Source organism: Anser cygnoides, chromosome 4 (genome assembly GCF_040182565.1).
Source record: "Anser cygnoides isolate HZ-2024a breed goose chromosome 4, Taihu_goose_T2T_genome, whole genome shotgun sequence".
NCBI lineage: Eukaryota > Metazoa > Chordata > Aves > Anseriformes > Anatidae > Anser > Anser cygnoides.
Genome location: NC_089876.1, coordinates 44,994,498 through 45,003,236, shown reverse-complemented (window position 1 = coordinate 45,003,236; position 8,739 = coordinate 44,994,498). Strand labels below are relative to the sequence as shown.

The window sequence follows — 8,739 nt, the reverse complement described above, 5'->3', positions numbered from 1 at the left end:
ATAAGGGAAGTTCGGGATTACCTGGCTTCTGTCTCCAGGCCTCGCTCTACCACAGCAGCCCCTTCAACTTTTACACTCTGAATTGCAATGAGCTTTCATGTCTGTGGAGCCGTGATGCTCTCAGAGGAGCTCTGTGGTATTAGAATATTTTGATGAATTAGAGCCTTTGCTTTTACTTTGCCTCTCCCAGCCTCTGTTGTGGGAGAGCGATATCACCACCAATGCGTTCACATTTTGCAGTGCATTTGGCAGAAACGGCTAAACAACTGCTCGAGATGGGGACAGTTAATCAGAGAGAGGTCAGGATTTATGGCGCTTTGAATTCTTCCCGTCACGCTGAAACCCAGCACTAATATCCGCGAGCCATGTGAGGGGCAGGGAGGGGTGCGTGTCCCCTTGCCAGGAGCAATAGTGTAGATAATGTGCACTGAGCCAGGGGAGAGTAGGCGCCCATGCAGGCCTCTGCAAAGGAGCTGCTCCTGTGCTGACTGGAGGCTTCCAGGGCAGGCCGCAGCTCCCGTAGGTGGCAGAGGCTTGTTTTTAAGTGGTGGCTGTGTACACACCATGCCACCAAAGTGCTACAGAAGCAAGGCAGGCAGAGTTGGTGTCACCTGTTCTGTGTAAGGGGAGGAGCCCCACCAGCACGCCTCATGGCCTTGCCTGCGGGGCAACTCCACAGCCAGGGCTGGTAACCCTCACACAAAACCAGCCTAGGCCGAGCCAGCTCAGTCGCCTGAAACACAAACTTGCGGGACAACGCAGGTGACTGGCACGGGAAGGAGAGACGCCCAGGATCACGGTGAGTACGTTAAGTGCAGTAGGAGCCCGTTGGACTGAAAGGTTTTAGGGCGAGGAGCCATCTGTCACCTAACCCCCGTGTACCAGCCTTGGCGTGCACACACGCACCAAACCGCCTCAGAGCAGGCGATGTTCAGTCGCTGCTGCTGGCTGCGGTCACTCGCGTTAAGTCCTGGTCCAGGTTGTTTACCTCCTTCCTGACTAGAAAATCACAGGATACTGGAACCTGCCTGGAAAATCACTTTCCAAGGCCACCTGTACCAGGAAACTTGGTACTTTATGCAAAGTAAATAAAAGCCAGGCTGTGAGGGAAGTAAATGAAGAAAAAAACTGAACTAATATATTTGCCAAAAGTATGCTTGTCTTAGTCACCCCCTCTGTTTTTCCCAAATCCCTCACCCCGCTGTAGGGAGCTGCGGTGTTTCCATCAGTGAGACAATACACTTCCCCTTGAAAGCTGCTGGGTTTAATCTCACCATCAGATGGTGTGATTCATTTCTGCAGTCCCTGTTGTACATTTCTTAATATCAGACATGAGTGAAATATCTGCAGGACTGTAACTTGAGAGTGGAGTTAACTATTTTTTCAAAGGAAAAAGATGCTGGAAATATATATAGTGGCCCTCGTCAGCTGAAAGAGCATGTGAAACCTGTGGCAGTCTCCCGAGCTGCACTGCTGCAGCCTGTTGAGCCTGTGGTGGAATTGACTCAGTGAGCCAGAAGGCGGCTTTCACACCTCAAAAATACAGCCAGGTGGGTTCAGCCGAATCCCAGGCATAGCTCAAAGTATTTGGGCCAGCTCACACCTGGCACATCCATGTGTAATGGGGAGGAGAGGGCCTAAGCCCGCTGCAGGCCGTGCTATATAACGTTCTCCTCCACATGAATTCAGCCTCCCATCACAGACCCAATGCTTGTTTTCAGGTATTTTGAATCTCTACCTGTCAATAATTTTCAACACCTTTCACATGCAAGTGTTCATGGTGAATCTATGAGGAAAGCTTAGTTCATGGTTTAACGTGGTTCTGCCATCTTCAGCTTTTCTTTTGCATCCCTGGCAATAATCAGCTATTTCTGGGGGAAGTACTTTCTATGCGATTTTCTATTTTGTCATGACGGGTTCCTTGGTCAGGAACTCGATCCTCTTTTCTCACGCTCTTCCACGTCCAAATGAGGAGACATTTCTTCTCAGAAAGAGCAGTCAGGCATTGGAACAAGTTGCCAGGGAGGTGGTGGAGTCACTGTCCATGGGGGTGTTCAAGGCAAGGTTGGACATGGTGCTTAGGGACATGGTTTAGTGGGTGACATTGGCAGTAGGGGGATGGTTGGACCAGATGATCTTGAAAGTGTCTTCCAACCTTTATGATTCTATGACTGCTGCATTTAAAGAAATAAAACAAAACAAACTTCATCAGGAGCCAAAGCAGATGGATATTCATACTGGAATTCAGTTAGAATCTCACTCCACAGCAGAAAGGCTTTGGTTTGAGACCCAAATGCAAACTGCAGTAAAACAAATTTTGAGTCTGCTGACTTCCCTCCCCTTTTGCACTTGCTTCCACACTCTTCCCTATACTTGTTGTTTCCTTCCTCCCCTTCAGCCAAATGTCTCACCTCTGTCTTCTCAATATTAATTAATGTGGGGTTCTGCAGAAGGGGTTCCCCACCCCTCACAAAACCTGCCAAAAAAAGGCGTCTGCAGCAGCTTCTTCACTTCCCTGACAGTCTGACACTGCTTACTAGCTGAATATGAGTCACGTCTCCAAAATGATTGTGCGGTTGTTTGCATTGCTGGGAAAAAAACTGAAACTGCTCAGTACTGCTGAGAAGGGAGGTAACCCATTGGCACTGTGCACATGTGGGCAAGTTCTGTTTAGCCATGCTTATTTTCAACTTCACAGCTGGCTTGCCTAGTGGTTTTCAGGTGTTGGAAAGCTGTGAGATAGTAGCACTTGTTCTACATTGAAATAACCTGGGGTTTTGATCTGCCTGTGTTGCTTCGTAGCCTTCCTTCACTGTTAACCCAGTACACGTGCTGAGTGAAGACTTAGTATAGATGAGAAGATCATCTGCACTGAGCTATTTCTAATTAAATTAATTAGATGATTAGTAAAAGTTACGCTATGCCCTCGAGACAAACGAAGGTGCAAAGCCCAGGGAGAAACTGATCTCTGCGTACCTGAACGCAGCCGAGTGCCTGCCAGGTTCTGCCCTTGGGGAACGCACCTCAGCCTGCAGGTCTGGCTGTGGGGCACGCCACCGGCTCTGAATATCAGCCACGAATTGGTGATGCTTTTATCCCATATTGTTCACAACTGCGTCCCCATTAATTTGCTCAGCCTGGAAGCACCCTGGTGTCTCCTTAATAGGGGTTAGCATTATTTATAGCAATTTACAGGTGTGCTGCTAAAAGACCAAACTGTAAATCACCTCCAATGTTGTGCTGTGATGAAGTGCCTCTACATTATTTAACAAATTGTCCCAACATGACTGAATGGTGGATGCACAATGTAGAAACTTGCCACAGAAATGTAATACTGAAAAGGCTGCAATCCTGTGCGTTTAGTTTAGATTTGTAATTGCAATTGACATTCTTCTGGCGGTTTTGTACTCCAGGAGTATTTTCAGCTTCAGAAAAGTGGAGTGCTCCTGACCTGGAGGTGTCAGCGGAGCAGTACAGTGCCTAATGCATGGGGCAGTGTCAGACAGCTGGCCTTGCAGAGGTTCTGGGCACAAAAAAGGAACCGGCTGCACGTATGCATTTTGGTTACAGCCCACTGCCTGGAGCGTGCAGGAGCAATGTTGTTTTACAGTGTGTGAGAGTGATTCTGCCTCACCAGAAATAAGATTGAGATGCAATGTAACGCCAGCCAGAAGTGCTCTGAGGTACCTCGAAATAAAGAAATATACATGCTCTGAGATGTTGGTCCATCATATTTGGCCTCAGTCTGAGCACAGCACTTCCCTGGGTTGAGGAAAGGCTTGTCATTGTTAAATGATGAGAGAGAGGAGAGCTGGAGCTGCACCTTCTTCCTAGAAAGCCTGTTCTGAAACCGAAGCACAATAATTGTTATATTGCTCCTTTCTCTCGTCCTTGCAGGTGTTTTTCCTCCTTCAGCTGTGCAGGGTGCTGTTATGTGCTAAACGGCTTCTGGTTTTCTTTACTCAACCTAAGGCAGTGTAACGCTTGCCAGGCGCGGAGCACAGGCCCAGCTGAAAGGCCCCTGCCTGTCCTGCAGCTCGGCTCACCTGCGGGGAGATCTGGCACGAAGCTGCGCTGAGCAGCCCGGGCACCACGGGGCAGGAAAGTGCTGGTGTCTGCGGACACCACCAGCGCCTTCGGGAGGGAGGGAGGAATCTGGAGGAGTGGAAGGGGGGGTTGGTGGTCCTGATTCCTTCCCGGGGGTTCAGGCTTTGGAGGTGTGTGAATTAGGGGGTCTTTTCTAAAAATGTGAACTGAGTAGCCCTGGCAATGCATTCGCTGCTTTTTACGGAGTAAATTTCAGTGAGTTTGTTGTTTGCAATTTAACCTTTGAGTTGTCTTGGTTAACATCAGTCAGAGCTCTTCTAAAGCCACAGACCTTCTAGAGCTATTGGGGAGGGTCCTTAAAACACTCCTGAGGGAAAAGGGACAGGGTGAGAACAGCGGTACGAGGAGCTGTCCCAGGACAGAACAGAGCACACGAGGTTCCCCGAGTGCCAGACATCTCCCCTCACAGCCACGTCTCAGGAAGGCCAGTGGGGTCACACCATGCCTGCCTGCCTGCGTGGTCGTGCCTCTCTCTGCCTCTCCCCACCTCTGTTTTTAAGTCCACTGGCCCGTTTCAAATAAGCATAACAGAGAGGGAAAGGGCTTAAACGTGGCTACATCCCCACAGACTCTGTGCAGCGAGGCAGCTGACAGCAGGGACAGGCCCCATGTGTGCCCCACACAAGGGAGAAGGCAGAAAATCACACACGTACCTGCCCCAGGCAAGAGATTTTATTAATGCCCCATCCCCAAGAAGAGCAGGGGTCAGAGTTTGTGCCTTATTGGACACCCGAGAATACAAGCAGAAGATGTGAATCCGAGGGGAAACGGGCCTCCTCGGCTCCAGCGCTGCTCGGCCTCCCCGCCGTGGGCCGGGCTGTGACGCGGGGAGCTGTGCTGCCGTGGGGACGGGCACCAGCCCGTGCTGTGCCTGGGCACGGGGTTGGGCACGTCGCCCCCACTGCCAAACCCAACCTGGGGGGCTCAGCTGCCTGGAGGCGTGGGGCAGGTGCGGCAGGGTCGGGCCCCTGCTCTGGGTGCTCTGCTGGGGGCTGGAAGGGTTCTTCGTGGTTCCTCGTCCATCCCCTGCTGGAAGGAGGGCAAGCAGCTCCCCCAGGCGCCCAGGGCACTGAGAGCCGTGAGGAGCCCTGGTGCTGCTGCTGCCGTGGGCAGAAGCAGGGAATTGGTGTGAAGGCCCAGATAAAAACGTAAAACTCTGGGAAAAGTCTTAAAAAAAAAAAAAAAAAAAGAAGAAGAAAGCAAGCAAAGCATCCAGTCCACTGGGACACGGGGTTAAATACCCTGTCACTCACCTCTGGTGCATTTTTCCCCCTTTTCTGCCCGCTCTCATCCACGCCGTGCCCCTGCTCTGGCAGCGGGCCCGCAGCTGCGTACGGCGGCACTGCCGGGTGCGTGCACGGCCCCCCCAGCACACCGGCACCGGAGCCTCGCGGCTGACGCGTTTGGCAAAACTAAGTAAAGAAATAAGGGAGCGAATGAAAATGTCAGCCGCATAAATATGCCACGAGAAGTTTAGGCTTGGGATCCGAGCGCTCAGCGCGAGACAGCTTTGGGACAGAAAGGCAGGGGGCGAAACTTACACCCCGGCGAGCTGCCACCGGGGCAGCGGCTCCCCAGCCGGACCCACCGCACCGAAACCTCTTCGGGGGCCAACTGCGCAGACGGGGGTGCCCCCGGGTGCCCCCAGCCCCGGGCCCGGGGGGGGACAAAGGCTCCCACGGGTGTCCCCGGGGGCAGCACCGGGGGGGGGGCTCGGCGGGGCCCGGCTGTCAGCGCCGCCCCCCCGCAGCCCTCCTTAGCACTCTCATTACCGCGTTATTGCTTTCGCCCGGGGGAAGCCCGCGGAAGGAGGCGGCGGGGGGGCGCGGGGGGCTCCCCGCAAGCAGCCCGGGGGGGGGGGGCAGGAGGTGAGGATTTGGGGGAGAGCCTCGGATGCTCCCGAGGCCGCTCCCTGGGGGGGGGGCGTTTGGTGCACCCCGAAAGCGGAGCCACGGCCCCCCGGGGGGGTCCCCGAGCCCCCAGCCCCGAGGCCTTGGTGGGCGGGGGGGGTCCGGGGGGGCCCGGCCCCTGCCCGCTCCTTCCCCCAAACTCATCTAAATGCCATCAATAAGGGAGCGCGCTCCTTAATGAGCTCTCAACTTTAAAGACTTGAAGGATATTAACAAGCCGCTTGACAAATGGTGCTTAGAAGCACATTAAAGACGCTGCTAATGGAGCGCATAATGACGGCTAATTTTCGATCAGATATAAATTAGAGCCCCAACAGTTATTTGCCTTAAGGACTTTATGGAAATGAGCCCGCTCCGGATAAGCGGGGAGGCGAGGCCGGACCCGCTGCGCTGCGCGACGCCGGGCGGGGAGCGCGGAAACTGCGCGGAAACTGGGCGGAAACTGCGCCGCTCCCCGCGGCACGGCCCCACCGCCCCCGCCCGACGGGAGCCCCGCAGGAGGAGGAGGAGGAGGCCGAAGGCTCCTTCCTGGGGCAGGGCCCAGCTGCCCGGGACGCATTTTTCGTCCCCTGCCGTTTTTCTTCGGGATTTTGAGCCAGGGGAGCGAGATGTTGGCGTTGCCGTTTCTTTCTTCTTTTCTCCTTTTTTTTTTTCGTTTTTTCTTTTTTTTTTTTCGCTCCGGCAACAAGTGCCGGCGGCGGGCCCAGCCCCGGAGGAGGCGAGGAGGCACCGGGGGCTCCCCCGGCGCTGTGAGCAGCCCCGCCGGGGGGGGGGTGGGTCCCGGCCGCGACCACGCGGAGTTTTCTTGGGGATTTTCTCCTCATCCCTCCCCTGGCTCCCCTCCCAGCTGCCCGGCCTCCTCTTCCTCCTCATCCTCCGGGCGCCCCTCCTGCCCGGACAGCGGGGACAGTTGCGGGGTGCCCCCGCCACGGCTCCCGCACCAACCACCCGCGTTCCCCGGGGGGGCGCACACGCACCCCCCCCCCCCCCCCCGCGGGATTTGCGCGGCGGGCCCCCACTCACCCTGCGCGGCCCCGGGGCTGCGCCTCCGCCTCCTCCCCGCGCGCCGGCTGCCCCGCTCCGGCGATTTGTCCCTGGAAAAACGCGGCGCGCTCTTATAGCAGCCGCCAGCAATTAATATTGCATTAACCCTATTAAAAAAAAAAATGGGGGGGGGGGGGAAGGGAAAAAAAAAATCGGCGAGGCCCGGAATACCGCGCCCTGGCAAAGCCATCTATTATTAACGACAGGGTAATTGGGGAGCGGGGCGGTGTGTCGTGGGGCAGGGCAGGGAGACGCGGCCGTGACAGCGTGCCGGGAAGGCAGGGGAGCCGAGGGTGGCTAATATTTAATTTCAGGTCTGTGGTTTTCTAATTCGAGATTAAAAGCAGTCACGTCTTTGAAGCCAGACACTTGGTGTAAACGTACAGTTAAAATATTCCATCCCGCGGTCCCCAGGCAGAGCTCCGCTACTCCCAGGCTTCATTAAATTTTAATTATCATCCCAGACTGGAGCGAGGGAAGAGGGGGAAGACCGTCCGCCTAATTGCGAGTGATAAAGGCGAGGAGGACGCCGGCAGCTTCGCCCTCCCGGAGCGCGCCCGGCGGCTCGGGGCCGCTCCCGGCCGGGGCAGGGGACGGCCGGGGGCTGCGGGGGAGCGGCGGCCGAGGAGCGGCGGAGGGGGCCGGGGCTCCCCGCGGGGCCGGCAGCTCATTGTCTCCCAAAACAAAGCGCTCCGAGGCCGGGGGGCTCCGGCAGCCTCCGCCCCGCCGCTGCCTCCCCGCTGCCTGCGCCGCGGCCGGGGGGCTCCGGGCGGCGAAAGGTGGGGAAAAAATAAAAATTAAAAAAAAAAAAAAAAAAACACAAACGAAAGGCGTCTGCTTTCTGAGCGGCTGCCTCTTATCACCTCGCCGCTTAATTTTATTTCCATTCTCCCCGCGTTAAACGGGAAGCCCGGCTCGCAGGGGAGCCGCCGTGTGCCTGCAGACGGGGGATGTCAAGCGGAGACTCCCCGTGCAAAGTTAATTTCAATTCCCGAGGAGGATTTCGCCTCCTCGCTCGCTCTGACCCTCAGTAATTAGCTGAGATAACTAATGATTACTTACTTATTCCTTGTAATTATCTGGATTTAATAATTCGCTGTGTAATTTATTAATTCGCCCCTAATAGCCTCGAAGTGAGCGGCTCGCCAAGCAGGGCGCAGCGAGGCGGCGGAGCCCGCTGCCCGCCCGACGCCTGTCCCCGCGGCCGCCTCTGGGCTCCGGGGGTCCCCCCGGGTCCCCCCCCAGCCGCTGCCGCCCCCCGGGGGCAGCCCCGGCCCCCCCGGCCCCGGCCCCGCCGCCCCCCGCCTCCCTCCCGCAGCCCCTCCGCGCCCGCGGGGGTTGCGTGATCCCGGCCCGCTCCGCCGCGGGGCTCAGCGCCAGGACAGCGCCTGCCCCCCTCCTCGACCCCCCCGACCCCCCTCGGATCCCCCTCGGACCCCCTCGACCCGAAATCCCCGCTCCCATCCCCAACAGCCCGGCGGGGGCTGCGGGCAGGGGAAGGCGCCGACACCGCCACGGCAGGAGCCGGGGGCTGCGGGGCCCGGGGGGGCTCGGAGGGGTCGGGGGGGGGTCGGGGGGGCCTTGGGGGCACCTCGCCGTGCCCGGGCGGCTTTGAAGCTGCAGCTGGAGCTGGTGGCAAGGCGGAAAGATGAATATTTACGAGCGCTTTGCGGAGCAT

The 8,739-nt window shown here is 56.8% G+C and overlaps 1 protein-coding gene across 1 annotated transcript; it reads right to left on the bottom strand.

Annotated features, from left to right (window-relative positions):
* Window positions 1-3,565: 3,565 nt before the first annotated feature.
* On the bottom strand, window positions 3,566-8,739 carry LOC125183692 (collagen, type I, alpha 1b). The gene is made up of 4 exons (XM_066996549.1): window positions 8,208-8,739; window positions 7,041-7,131; window positions 5,361-5,519; window positions 3,566-5,274 (listed from the first exon to the last, which is right to left on the bottom strand). The coding sequence occupies exons 1-4, from the start codon at window positions 8,737-8,739 to the stop codon at window positions 4,827-4,829; spliced, it is 1,230 nt and encodes a 409-aa protein (XP_066852650.1). The 3' UTR covers window positions 3,566-4,826.